Below are 12,620 nucleotides of genomic sequence, written 5' to 3' on the forward strand. Positions count from 1 at the left end.
TCGCCACCGGTCCCCCGACCCAGAAGGGGAGGAAAGAGGTTCCCCCAACACAAGTCGGCCCGCTAGGAGGATAAGGCCCAAGGCCCTCCGAAGGCCCAAACGCCCGCTCGGCGCTCCCCGGGGTCCCCGCCGCCGCGGTCCGCAGAGGGGCGCAGGGCAGGACGTGCCCCCCCCGCCCCCGGCAGCCGCGCCCCCCCGCCCCCCCGCCCCCGGCAGCCGCGCCCCGCCCCGCAGTCCCGGGGCTCGGGCGGCGCCCCCGGCAGCCCACCCGCGAGCCTTCCAGAACCCCCGCCCCCCGCCCCGCCCCCGGCGCTGACGTCACCGGCCGGCCGGGCGGGGCGCGCGCGGGGCTCGGGCTCGGGCTCGGCGGGCGGAAGCGGCGGCGGCGGCGGCAGGAGCGGCGGGAGCCGAGGCGGAGGCTCCGGACGCTGCCCCAGGACCCGGGACGCCGGAGAGCCGCGCCCTGAGCGCTCAGCCCGAGGCGGTGAGAGGCGGGCCGGGGGGCGGCGGGGCGGCGAGCCGGGGTCGGGGGGCGTCCGCGGACCGGGCTGCGTGGCCGGGCCCGGGGCCTCGGCGGGAGCCCGCTTCCCGCGCGGCCAGCGCCCCCCCCCCACCGCCGGCGCGGGGATCGGCCGACCCGGGGTCGGGGGCCGGGCGCTGGGGGGCGGGGGGCCGACGTGAAAGCTCCGTTAATTCCGTACGCCCCGTGTCGGAGCTGACGGGGACACACACACCTACGAGAGACACGCCAGCACACACGGTGACACACGCCCATGTGACTCTTACACACACCGCGTCGCCCGCAGCAAATCACGGCCGTCCCGGCACTACACGTCCCCTCCCCCCGCTGCCTCCATGTGCCTCCCGGAGGAACATCCGTCCGCAGGACAGCTGGGTGGGGGCCCGGGGCCCCTGCCACCCCGATTGTCTGGGCAGATTCTCCCAGCCCTGCGCTTCGGGGGGCCCCGCTCGCCAACACAGGGGAGACACGGCAGGAAGTCCTGCTCGCTCCGCTCCGGGACGGGGACAGGATCCGGCGGCGCCAGGGAGCCTGCCCGGTGCTCTGAAGCCTGCGCCGGTGGGGAGGGTCGGGGGCTGCCCGTGGCCTCTCTCGCAGGGTCCACTTAGAGCCTAGGGTGCTGCGACTGGCTGGTTTCTGAGCCCCGGAGTGGCCAAAGGACGGAGGAGGGGGTGGGAGAAAAGGAGAGGGAGAAAAAGAATGAGTATGAGTCAGCCGAGGATGGAGCCCAAGTCGGGGAGGGAGAGAATGAGGGGAATGTGTGCGAGGGACAGGGACGCAGTCGGGGACGGGAGGGGAGGAAACGACACAGAGATGGCCAGAGCCGTGGGAAGAGGGCTGGGGGCTGGGCTCCCCAGGCTCAGAGCGCGGGTGAAGGCAGCATGGCGTGAGACCTCGGGGAGCCGGGAAACATGCTGAATACGGGGGTTTTGTTTCTCGATGAGTCTGGCCCCTGGGCTGTCAGAGCGATTAGCTTTAATTGCTCTTCCCTTTGTGGCTAAACACTCCGTTGGGGAAATTGCCAGGGATGCCCTAGGCTGGCCGCTGGCCTGGTTGCCCAGTTCCTCACTTCCCTGACACCTGTGTCCATCCCGTGTGCGTGGACCGTCATGCATGAAGAGGGCCACGCGTCCCTCCTGCCGGCCCTCCCCTTTCCTACAGACCCTCCCACACCACCCACCGACTCGGCCCTTCCCCACCAAAGTGAAGATCCCTTTACAGCCGGGAAGCCCGTTCCTTCCCAGTCGGACAGTGGCCCTGAGTGTTCAGATGGGGACACCGAGTCACAGGCCCCAGAAGCCCTCCGTATTCAGGGTTACCCCCACATGAGATAGGCTGAAAGCCCAACGAAGGGGAAGGAGGAAGAGAGACTGGAGGGAGGAGGTGGACGAGGGGGGAGAGATGGGAAGGAAACTAATGGGAGGAGGAGAGCCCCCCCCCAACCCAGTGGTGAGCCCGCAGGCCGGACAGGCCTGACCCCGTGCGGGGGTCTCCCGACACCCCCACCTTGGATCCATCTCTCTCTTCTTACACTAAGGGCTGAAGGCTTAGCACCGTCTCTGTGCCCCGGGCTCACCCATTTGCTTCTTGGACTGAACTGAACATTTTGAGGCCCAGGTACCTGCCTCCCCTCACTCCCAGGCTGGCTGAGTCTTAGAGCCCCTTCCTTTATTACAGAATAAAAACATTCCCTGCCCCCCCCCCAAAAAAAAAGCTGAATGGAAGCTAAGGGAAGAAGCCAGCAGAGTGTGCTGTTAAGGGAATAATTAGGGACGAACTAGAGGACTGCTTGAACCAGGGGGGCCCAGGTAGACTTTAAAATGGGCACCCTGTGCTCTCCCCACCCACTCTTCTGCCTCTCCCGGATCACCGCCCCACCCCTGAACCCAGGCAGCATGACCCCTGCACCTGCGTGGGCTAGCCCTCCCCTCCACAGCAGGTAGCCCAGGTAGCCCCAAGCAGAGAGGAGGGAGGGAGGGGTGCCAGGGCTCCTAATCCTCAGGCTTTCTTCCAAGTTGAAGCAAATGCCGGAGCCTCCTGCACAGGTGGCTGTCCCATTGGGCTAGGGTGCTGGGGGGGCAGAGAGGACAGACCACCCACCTGTCCCGCTCCCAGCTCCCACCCCCAGAGACCAGTCTGTGAACTTCTGACCTCCTGCCCCTCTCCCCCAGCACCCTCGGCTGGTCCCACCTTTGTCAGGGCTCCACCTGGGGCCAGCTGGGAAGGAGAGGGAGGCAGGAAGGAAGGAAGGTGTGAGGAAGCCGTGAGCAGAGCACAGAATGATCCGGGAGGGAAGGGGACCGACTTCCTGGCAGCCTCAGCTCCGGTCCCCGGTTCCTGCCCTGGTATCCTGTCCCAAGAATGGCCTCCGCCCAGGCTGCCTGGTGTTCCCCAGGCCGCCTTGCTCTGCTCCAGCAATCAGGAAGACTTTTCTAGGCGAGGAGGGGAGGAGACTTCACATAGGCCCGGAGGAATTCTGAATCTCTGGGAGGAGAGGACCAGGGAGGGTGACGGGGCCCAGCTCCGCCACAGCCACACCACTCCAGGGACGATGATGACAGATCAGTGAGACCAGAGAGCCACTTCCTTGTACCCCCAAAACTCCCCCAAGGGACTGGCCTTGCCCCTGCAGCCACAACCAGGCTGCCTTTCCCCCCTTCCTCAGGGGGCCCCATTCCCCTGCTTCTGTCCCTTCTTACTCACTCCCCACGCCCCTCCCATCCAGGGGTGTCATTGTCCTGACCGGTGGTGGGGTGGGCACCCAGAACTCCGGTTGCCGTGGTAACCGCTGAGTCCCGGGGCCCTCCCCCCAGGATCTCATTTGCCGCCTCCTTCCCTTTCCCAGCCCCAGCCCTCCCTCCAATTTGCAGGGTCTCCTCACCCTTCCCCTTTTCTCTGGATGGGAGCCTGTGATTACAGACCTTGCACACGGTCTCACTGTTTCTCTGTCTCTCTCTCTCTCTCACACACACACACACACACACACACACAGCTCATACTTGCACTGCCGCACGTCCAGTGCTGACACATTAACACCCATGCCAGAGCGTGCACACGCCCGCACAGATGCCCGCCGCTGCCGCCTCCACACACCCGTGCCCACGCGCGGGGGCAGCAGCCTCGCGGGCCTGGCTCACCACTCGGCCTCCCCACCCCCGTTCTCCTGGGGGTCTCACTGTGTCTGCCTCATGCTCTTCGAAAGCGCCTGCCCACCGCCCCCAGCCGATGTGGGTGGTTCACTCACACATTAATCCCTCCCCGCCACCGCCCCTGGAAGTCTGTGTTTTCGATTCAGAGCCCTAAACCTTAACTCCTTCCAGGAGACACACGCACGCACGCACGCACGCACGCGTGCACACACACTTTCCTTCCCCAGGATCTAGTTACAGTCTCTTCTTCCACGTGAAAACAGGACAGGCTGACCCTAAATGCTGCCCCATTTTCCAGCTGAGGGCTTGCTCCCAGGGTCTCTTCCCCGGGGGCAGGGTGTTCTTGAGGGCCCCCTGCTCCCCCTTCCTTTTAAGCTCTCCCCACCCCCCATTAGTTCCTCATGCCTGGGCCCCTTCCCCTTCACCTCCCCCTTTCCTGGCGGGGATTATCAGTGGGGTGGGGGGCTGGGCTCGGGAGCCTGCTGCTCTGACCTAGATTTCAAGGCGGAGACGGTTCCTGGTGCTGACAGTCCAGAGAGCATTGTTCCGGCCGAGCCTGGCAGGGCCACCGCTGGGCCCTTCTGTTTGCTTGCACCTGGGTGTGCAAGTGAGCGTGCCTGGGAGTGCCTGCTTCTTGAGGGGGTCCCGCTGGCCCTGCTGCCTGGCTCATTGTGTGTGTGTCACGGTGCCTGCCACGGAGGGAGGCGTGTTTGTTCTGGCCCAAGTAGGGGGCTGGGAACGGGGACTTCTCTGCCTCAGTTTCTCTGCATCTAGGCCAGATGCCCCCTGCGCTCTGCTGCATTCCCAGCCCACTGCTGGGGAGGTGTGGGGGCAGCCTCAGTCAAGTACAAGGTCATCTGGCTCCTCGCCCCAGCCCTTGGTCTAGCCACAGTGTTTATGATATAACTTACTTTGTAAAATGTTTTACTTTTCTGATTATAAAAGAAATATTTCCTTGTTGTGGGTGAAGTTCACGTTTTATCCCATCCGGAAGGCTCGTTCTAAGGTTGACCTGCCTTCTTCCTGCCTTAAACATGCTTTCTACCCGTGAGTGCCAGGACGGCCTTGCGTGTTCTCTCCCTTCCCGCCTGGAGATCTCCCCGCGACAGGGATGGGCTCAAGGCCGATGAGACCCAGGCCTGCCCAGCCCCTGTGGGAGGCCCTCCTGACAGTGACACAAGCAGGAGCAGCAGCCCCTCTCCTGCCACTCTCCCAGCCCCGCCGCTAAACCCCTTCCCCTGCCACCCAGCCAGCCTGGGAACTGGGCAGGGGGCCAGCGCCGGCCGCTTGGTATTCTTGGGCGCGGGGGCTGTGGGCACAGCACAAAGGCTGGGAGAGGGGCTGCGTGGAGGCCCGGCTGCGGTCAAGGGAGAAACCGGGCTGCACGAAGGTTGGCGGGGGGAGCTCATTGCCTCCCCCTCCCCGCCCACCCGAGCCCCGAGGACTGAATGCAGGGAGCCACGGAGGGGCCAGGGGACCATTAGACCAAGCACCTAGGCAGCTGTCCAGAACGAGTCATTAGTGAGGCGGTGGGGCGCGGAGAGTGAGGGTCCACTTTGCTTCTGGGGAAGAACGGAAGCTAGAACACATGAGCTCCAGCCATCCAACCCCCTCCTGTCCCTTCTGAGCTTCTCACTGCCACAGCCAGCCAGTCTCTCCCTGACGGTTGTTTTGGAGTGTTTTCTCTTTCCTTTTTTTTTTTTTTTTTTTTTTTTTTGACAGGGGGAGGGGTTGCAGGTGGGTGGGGCGATTCTGGGGGGGCCATGGAGGCAGCGGGTGAGAAAGTCTGGAGCAGGTTGCTATGGTAACCGCCTCCTCAGTCAGGGGAGCTGTTGCCAGGGTTACTGTTGGGGGGGTAATGAGGAAAAAAGATGGGGGTAAGGAGGTGTGACTTGTCACTCTAGGCTGGAGCCTGGACCCTAGCTTCTCTGTTTCTTCCTGTCCACTGCCACCACCCTGAGCCCTTCTCCCCTCCAGCCCAGCCCTCCCCAGCCTCCCTGTTGGCCTACACCCGCCTTACCGCCCCCCGGCCCCCCCCAGAGCGGGGATGCTGGTGGGAGGGACCAGCGAGTAAACCTTACTGGCGCCTCCAGCTCCACGGCCTCTCCCTTTGTTCCTCCCAACCCCAGTCATGGCCGAGTACGGGACCCTCCTGCAGGACCTGACTAACAACATCACCCTCGAAGACCTGGAGCAGCTCAAGTCGGCTTGCAAGGAGGACATTCCCAGCGAGAAGAGCGAGGAGATCACTACAGGCAGTGCCTGGTTCAGCTTCCTGGAGAGCCACAACAAGCTGGACAAAGGTGGGTGGGGCGGGGGTCCCCAGCCTCTCGGGCTCAGTCCCTTGGGCGAAGAGAAGCACGCCGCTCTCGGACAGGCCGGGAGAGGCCGAGCGCGGAGCTCCGCTCGGGGACAGCGGCCCTCCCGGGGCGCGTCGGTAAGCCGCGAGGCGCTCAGATACTACTGTGTTGTGACGAGTCACGTGGTACAGATCATCAGGTCACAGAACAGTAAAGTACAAGTTAGAAGTGGTAAAAGTTAAAACCGCGAGCTCTAACATTTTCAGAGGCACTTGCAGAGGCCGCTGCTCTGAGAAGGGCTGGGGGCGGGGAGCTGGCGTACGAAGGAGAGTGGTTTCAAAGGCAGGGTCCAGAGGAGGGCCCGCCTGGCAAAGGACCCGAGTCCCACAGGCAGGAGTGTCTGGTGCGTCCGGAAGAGCAAGGGGTCCTGCTTAGCTTGGCTGGGGCCTGAGTGAGCTCCGAAGTGGCTGGAAAGGTTGGTTAAGGCTATGCCGTGGAGGGCCTCGAGTAGGCGGGGGAGCCAGCTGAGGCCTCGGGGGGCCAGCAGGCAGGGAGGCTGGGGTGGACCCGGCCCTGGGAGGAGGCACCTGCAGCAGTCGGAGGGGAGTGGGGTGGGGGTGGGTGGGAGGGACTGAGGGTGTCCCCAGTCTCCTAGAAGCGGCCCAGCCACGGACAATGTCCTTCTGGCCACACGGGGGCCTTGTCTAGAGACTCCCGCAGGTCCCGCATGCGCTAGCAGGAAATTTTTCCGACTCCGACTTGGAGGAAGAGCGGGAGGGGGCCCGGGTGGGCGACGGGGTGGGCGTAGGGTATCGGGTACCGACTCATTTTTCTGTTCTCCCTCCCCACAACGGGGACCTATTTAGCCTGAACCCCTTTGAAACCTCCCTGGCCAACCCCCTGCTCTCCTGCACAGTCCTCTGTACCGCCGGGGCCTTGGCTTTCTGGTCCTGCTCAGTAGCTTGTCCTCTTCTCGTGCTGCCCCCTCCAGTAACCAGCGTGAGCACGTCCGCCGCGGTTCCAGAAGCCCGGTCCGCTCGCGCGGGGAGGCTGGCCTCTTCAGCCTGGCTGACCCTGTCTCCCGCCTCCCTCCAGACAACCTTTCCTACATCGAGCACATCTTTGAGATCTCCCGCCGCCCCGACCTGCTCACCATGGTGGTGGACTACAGAACCCGTGTTCTGAAGATCTCGGAGGAGGAGGAGCTGGACACCAAGCTGACCCGCATCCCCAGTGCCAAGAAGTACAAAGGTAGGAGCCGCCTTTAACATGCACCTCTGCCCGCTCCCCTGGCTGGTCCTTGGGGCGCTTGATTTGGGGCAGATGGGAGCAGACGTCGGGGGCTTGCCTTCTGTCCCTGGACACATCCCTTCTTCCCCCCCAGACATTATCCGGCAGCCCTCCGAGGAAGAGATCATCAAGCTGGCTCCGCCACCGAAGAAAGCCTGAGCGAGGGGGAGGAGAGGAGGAAGGTTGGACCTTCAGCGGACCACTCCCTTCCCCCAGCCTCCAGGGGAGGGGCAAGGGCCACCCCCCAGTCTACCCACTTACTAACCTGGTCCTAACCCCCTTACTGTGCGCGTGTGTGTGCGTGTGCGCACGCTCTGTCTGTCTCTATGTCTAGCTCATCTAGTTCCTCCTCCTCGTGAGGGGGTGGGGGTCGGGCTGGGGGGGGCTTCGTTTCCCCACTTTAGGGGGACGTGGGGGCTATTTCTATGCAAATAGAAATGGGCACATTCCTCCTACTGCCCTTTCCTCTGCGGCTGAAGTGTGGGAGCAGAAAGGACCTGTATTTTCCTACACCGCGGAGCTGAGCTGGCGGTAAAGCGTGGGGCAAGGTGGGTGCGTCTAGTGACAAGCAGTGGGAGGGAAGGCGGTCACCCAGCCGCCACCCGGAAGGCGCAGAGAAAAGCCAGAGTTCCGCGTTTGTACCCTGTGCTGGACCGGCAGAGGGATCTTTTCTAGATGTTCCTTGGGTTGGAGGGCCTGGGCCCCAGCAGGTCCCTTTCTCCTCCCCGCCTATGGGCCTAGGATGGGTATGAGCCAGGGATCTAGTGAAGATCTAGTGAGAGGACCACAGGACCCTTCCCTGGCCCCGAAGTCCGGACTCCACGGAGCAGCCAGCACTAGTTACTCCCCCCGCACCCCTAAGGGCCCACGCTGGGAGCAGGCCCCACCGCACCAGGCGCCGGGGGTGTGGGCGAGAGGGGCCCTCTTCGCCACTCCTTTATTCCTACTCAGACTGTTGCACACACGGACTCCAAACCTGGGGAGGTTGAGGAATGAGCTCCTTAGGTCTTCACTCCCACCCTGCCCCACCCACAGGGTCCCCGCATGGTCACTACAGGTGACCTTTCTTCTCTGGGGTCTGGAACACCCCCAGCAGGAAAGACAGGAAGAAGCTAATTATAGCCTTTCCCTTTGGACTGAACCCCCCAGTTCAGTCCAGGAGGGGACTTGCTAGCCCGTCTCCCTTGATATCCTGGCGTGTTGGGCTCGTGAATGTCTCCTAGCCAAATCGCTAGACCCCAGCCCCCTTCCTGTGCCAAGACGCTCCCCCCACCCTGACCGTGCTAACTGTGTGTACATATATATCTACATATATGTATATTAAACCCGCACTGCCATGTCTGCCCTTGCTCGTGGTGTCTAGCATTAACTTATTGTCTAGGCCAGGGCGGGGCTGGGAGCGGAACACCACAGCCAAGGGAGGGCCCGTCACGTTGCTACATAGGCAAAATGAACAAAAATTTTTTTTTAAACTTTAAATTCACATGCCATCTCAAGAGACTTTTTAGAGAAAGTTGAAGTTCAGAGCTTGTAAGATGTGGGAGCAAAACTGACGTGGGACAGGAAGACTGGCTGCTGGAAGAGGGAGGAAGCCAGGCTGGCCGGAGAGTGGCTTCTGCTGCTGGCCTGGCCCGGCCCCGCCGTCCCCTCTGGCCACTGCTGCGGCACCTGCCTTAACACGCACACCTGGAGCACTCCACAGCTCTGCCTTAAAGGACCCCCCATGCCTGCCCAGCCCTGTCTGCGTCTCCCTCCAGGACAGAGAGATACTTGGTAGAATTGGGAGGAGGGGGACTGAGCACGTATCGTCCTTCCGGTCAGGATTATGTGATGTGAGTGTGTGTGTGTAAGAGAGAAAGAGAGATAGAGGGAGGGATGGGAGCCTTCTCTGAAGAGCGGAGAGGGTGAGATGGGAGAAGGGAGACAGGGTCATTTTCAGCAGAGTCTAGGAATACCTCTGTAAGGCAAAAATCATCTAAAAAGACTAACCTGCCCTCCCACCCCCGTATGGCTGTGAGGTCGTCCCTATCCTGTGCTCCTCTGTCTGCAGTGTGCACGGCCTTCTAACCCTGGAATAAAGGTGATTGACTGTACTGCATCCGACTGAATTCTAGAGTTTCTGTGAAGGATTCTGGAGCCTTTGGGAAGGGAGGGGAAATAATACCCCAAGTCCCTCCCTGCGGACTCGACCAGAGGCCGGGAAAACACCTAGTGCCACCTTCCCGCTCCCCGCCCCCTAAGTAGCCCAGAGCTCTGGGGCCTAGTCCACGGACAGTAGCTCCAGCTGGAGCCCGAGCCTGGAAACGTGGCGGTCACAGACCAAGCCGCCTCCAACTGCAGTAAGGACAGGGCCAGGCACCTACACTGGATGGAACAAAACTAGCCCACCGTGAACGAATGGGCCACGCATCACACACAACAGTGGTCAGAAAGAAAAAAAAAAAAAGCTTTACTGAGAGAAAATACACAACAAATTCCAGAGTGCACGGTTTTTAGGCCACTCCCTCACCCCAGCAGCCGTGGGAACGCAGACCACTGTGGCCACACGTCGCCTACCTCAGGGTGGAAGTGCAGCAACTCACATCTGGTCTGACAGGTGCTAAGAAAAGGGATGGGAGGAAGGAGTGTCTGGGAATATCATGCTTTCGCTGTTCCCTTCCTTCCCGGCCAGTTCTAGTAGAAGCGCACCGCCCTGGGGTGCAGAGCTCCGGGATGGGGCGCAGAGAGATAGCAGCACAAGCAACAGGCGGGAGCGCAACTGCGACTTTCAGAGCCGTGACCGGCGACGAGACACGTGTCCAAGCCCCAGCCGCCTGCACCCTCAACGTGTCCCTTGACCGCAAGCTCTCAAGAGGTGGACGGGCTGTAAAGGCCGCCCAGGAGGGCTCTGGCGACAACGCTCTTCCCCTAGGAAGGGAGCTGCTGGGGGGAGGTGGGCGGCTGAACGAAGCAGCGGACACTAGCGTGAACGTGTCCTCCGTCACATACGGTAGGACAGTCCGCAGCGGCAGCACCCTTTCCGAAGTCCCGAGTCCAGTCACGTTTTAAAGACGGGCCAGCCTCCGGCTGGGAGAGCCATCCTAGGGACCCCACAGGACAGGAGGAGAGGTAGGCGAGCTGAGGCAAAGAACGGAAAGGAATTTCCTGTTTTCCCAACCCCCAAACCGTGGCAGGAGGCAAGGAAGTGCCAAATTGAGGCTCCTTCCATTCTGGAGCCTCCAAGAACCTCAGGGGTTCGCCCTGATCTCCACTGGCCACACACAGGTGGGCTGACCCCAGCGCGACCGCGACCTCCTTACTTCTGCGCTCTCTTTTCAGTCCCTTTATTGCGGTCAGAATATGTAGGTATTTAAACTGCCAATAACTTTAACGTGATACATCCAAGTTTGACTTGCTTTTTAATATATTTATAGATATAAAATTAGGCCTCTAACAGTGACAGGGCGAGGAGAGTGCTGCCACCAAACAACTTTGTTTTAAAAGTAACAGAAGAGGTAACACGTCCCTCTATCCTTCCTCCACTTCCGCCCCTCCTCCCGCTCCCCCAGCCCCTCACCAGACCCAGTGAGGGTGCCGGGATTAAGGGAAGAGCGTGAAGGACACGTCATCTTCAAGTGTGAAACACTGTGGGAAGTACAGAGGGTGAACGGGTGGGAAGGAAAGTGAAGAGTGTGGGGCGGTCAGGGGCTCTAAGGACTCCCCAGAGAAAACAAGATCCTGGGCTGGGGTTGTTCGGGGGGGGAAATGCAACTGTCACAGACTTTTAAAAAATAAAGAAAAAAAGGCCAAAAACCTAAACCAGAGAGAGAGTGGCACTCCTACCACCCCCACTCTGGCCCATGGGTACTGAACAGCCAGTTATCCCCACCCCCCACCCAAGAAACAAGGGAGATTAAAGAAAAGGAAACCCCATTCCCTACCCCAAACCAGTTAACAAAATAGGCTCCCCCCTCCCAAAAAACAAGGCTTTGGGGAGAGGCCATTTCTGCTGAGCCCTGGGCACCTCTCCACGGAGCCCATCCCGGGGCGTGGCTCCCACTCTGAGCTACTCCGCGGGTTCGCTCCCCTCTGGTCTTTCTCCTGGGATGTCTTTCTCTTTATCTAAAGCAAAAAGTCCAAAGTGCGTGTCTGCTGGATGGAAGGGCCTGGCACAGGAAAGGGCTGTCCAGGCAGGATCGGGCCAGCAGCCCCGGCCCGCCCCTCCTGGCAACAAGGCCTCAGGACGGCATGCACTGCACACGGTCGGGGCCCTCGTCCTCGTCCGATGTGTCTGAGGAGCTGGGAGACTCCTCGGAGTCGGCGTCTGGGGCCCCAACCCCGGGCTCTCGCCAGCGCTGGAGAAAGGGAAAGGCTCTGTTAGTAACTGCCTTGGAAGGAGGACAAGCCTGTTAGGTCTTAACTCTGTCCCAGACGCTCCAGGCCAGGGGTCAGCAGAATTTTTCTTCAAGGGCAGATAAGAGCTACGAGAGTCACGGCCGCAACCCCACTGCGACTGCGCAGCGTGGCTGTTGCAGCATGGAAGCGGCCGCAGACAACAGAAAGGAATGGGATGGTTGTGTTCCAATAAAACTTTATTGCAAAAAACAGGCAGCATGCCAACTGCCAGCGTCTGCTAACCCCTGCCTTCGGCCTCTCCTGGCATAAGGATGAAAGAAGGCCACCCTGACACTTATTTCTTCTCAACTCCTTCGGCACGCTCCTGCCTCTGCCCTCACGAGGACACACTCCCTGCGTGGCGACGGCGAACAGAAAGCAGACACCACCCGTTCCGCCTGGCGGTTCTGCCGAGGCCACGGCAGGGCTCTGGTGGGACGGACGACCACGGATCGGACACCCAACCCAACCACCTGATCTCTTTTTAAAGTAGCGAGGAAGTGTGCCCCGAACTGTTTTACCCTGGAGAGAGTCACTGCCCTTGGAGCTCGCCTCCCACGGCCGCTTACCCGGTGGTGGCGTCTCTGTCTCAGGTGGTGCATGAGGAACCAGAGCATGTGGCTGTCAAACAGGTCGGTGTGGTGCAAGCTGTCTTCATCGCGCTCCCGCTTGTTCTTCTTTATCACCTGGAACCCAACAGGGGGCGGGGCCGGGGCGGCCATGAACGGGAGCCCCGGGCCGCCGGGCTGGCCCTCCGTCCCCGTGAAAACCTCCCTGACGAACCGCGCCACTGCGGGGGAGCCAGGCCGCACCGGGAGAGGAGGCACCGGGCTCACCCACTCGGGAGGCCGGGAAGCCCTCAGCTAGAATGATTCTCCCTCCCCGCGCCCGGCCCACGGCAGGACGCGCTCCGCAGCTGCCCGGAACCCGCGCTGGGACCACGCCCCCAGCGCCAAGGGCAGCCAGGCAGGGGGCGGTGTGCGGGCA

General features: G+C 61.7%; 2 protein-coding genes across 6 annotated transcripts in view; one reads left to right on the forward strand and one right to left on the reverse strand.

The window, feature by feature from the left end:
* Positions 1 to 350: 350 nt before the first annotated feature.
* Positions 351 to 7,715, forward strand: PEA15 (proliferation and apoptosis adaptor protein 15). The gene is made up of 4 exons (XM_032845621.1): positions 351 to 484; positions 5,799 to 5,972; positions 7,065 to 7,220; positions 7,354 to 7,715. Exons 2-4 carry the CDS (start codon positions 5,801 to 5,803, stop codon positions 7,416 to 7,418), a joined length of 393 nt encoding a protein of 130 aa, XP_032701512.1. The 5' UTR covers positions 351 to 484; positions 5,799 to 5,800; the 3' UTR covers positions 7,419 to 7,715.
* Positions 7,716 to 11,355: 3,640 nt separating this feature from the next.
* DCAF8 (DDB1 and CUL4 associated factor 8) overlaps positions 11,356 to 12,620 on the reverse strand; it is a 40,583-nt gene continuing 39,318 nt past the window's right edge. For all 5 annotated transcript variants that reach the window (XM_032845692.1, XM_032845694.1, XM_032845691.1 and 2 more), the window contains 2 exons: positions 12,203 to 12,319; positions 11,356 to 11,593 (listed from right to left, as the gene is read on the reverse strand). In XM_032845692.1, coding sequence (XP_032701583.1) covers positions 11,477 to 11,593; positions 12,203 to 12,319 — 234 coding nt within the window. In that variant the 3' untranslated portion in view covers positions 11,356 to 11,476. The remainder of the gene's footprint in view (positions 11,594 to 12,202; positions 12,320 to 12,620) is intronic.

The sequence above is a fragment of the Lontra canadensis genome, unplaced genomic scaffold (assembly GCF_010015895.1).
Source record: "Lontra canadensis isolate GAN:19392208 unplaced genomic scaffold, GSC_riverotter_1.0 scaffold168, whole genome shotgun sequence".
Classification (NCBI taxonomy): Eukaryota; Metazoa; Chordata; class Mammalia; order Carnivora; family Mustelidae; genus Lontra; species Lontra canadensis.

What these genes read in the sequence shown, in the direction of transcription:
- PEA15 (XM_032845621.1), top strand. Translation starts at nt 5,801, where the DNA reads ATGGCCGAGTACGGGACCCTCCTGCAGGACCTGACTAACAACATCACC. An exon ending in CCACAACAAGCTGGACAAAG is followed by an intron (nt 5,973 to 7,064) that starts GTGGGTGGGGCG and finishes GCCTCCCTCCAG; the next exon opens with ACAACCTTTCCTACATCGAG. An exon ending in CAGTGCCAAGAAGTACAAAG is followed by an intron (nt 7,221 to 7,353) that starts GTAGGAGCCGCC and finishes CTTCCCCCCCAG; the next exon opens with ACATTATCCGGCAGCCCTCC.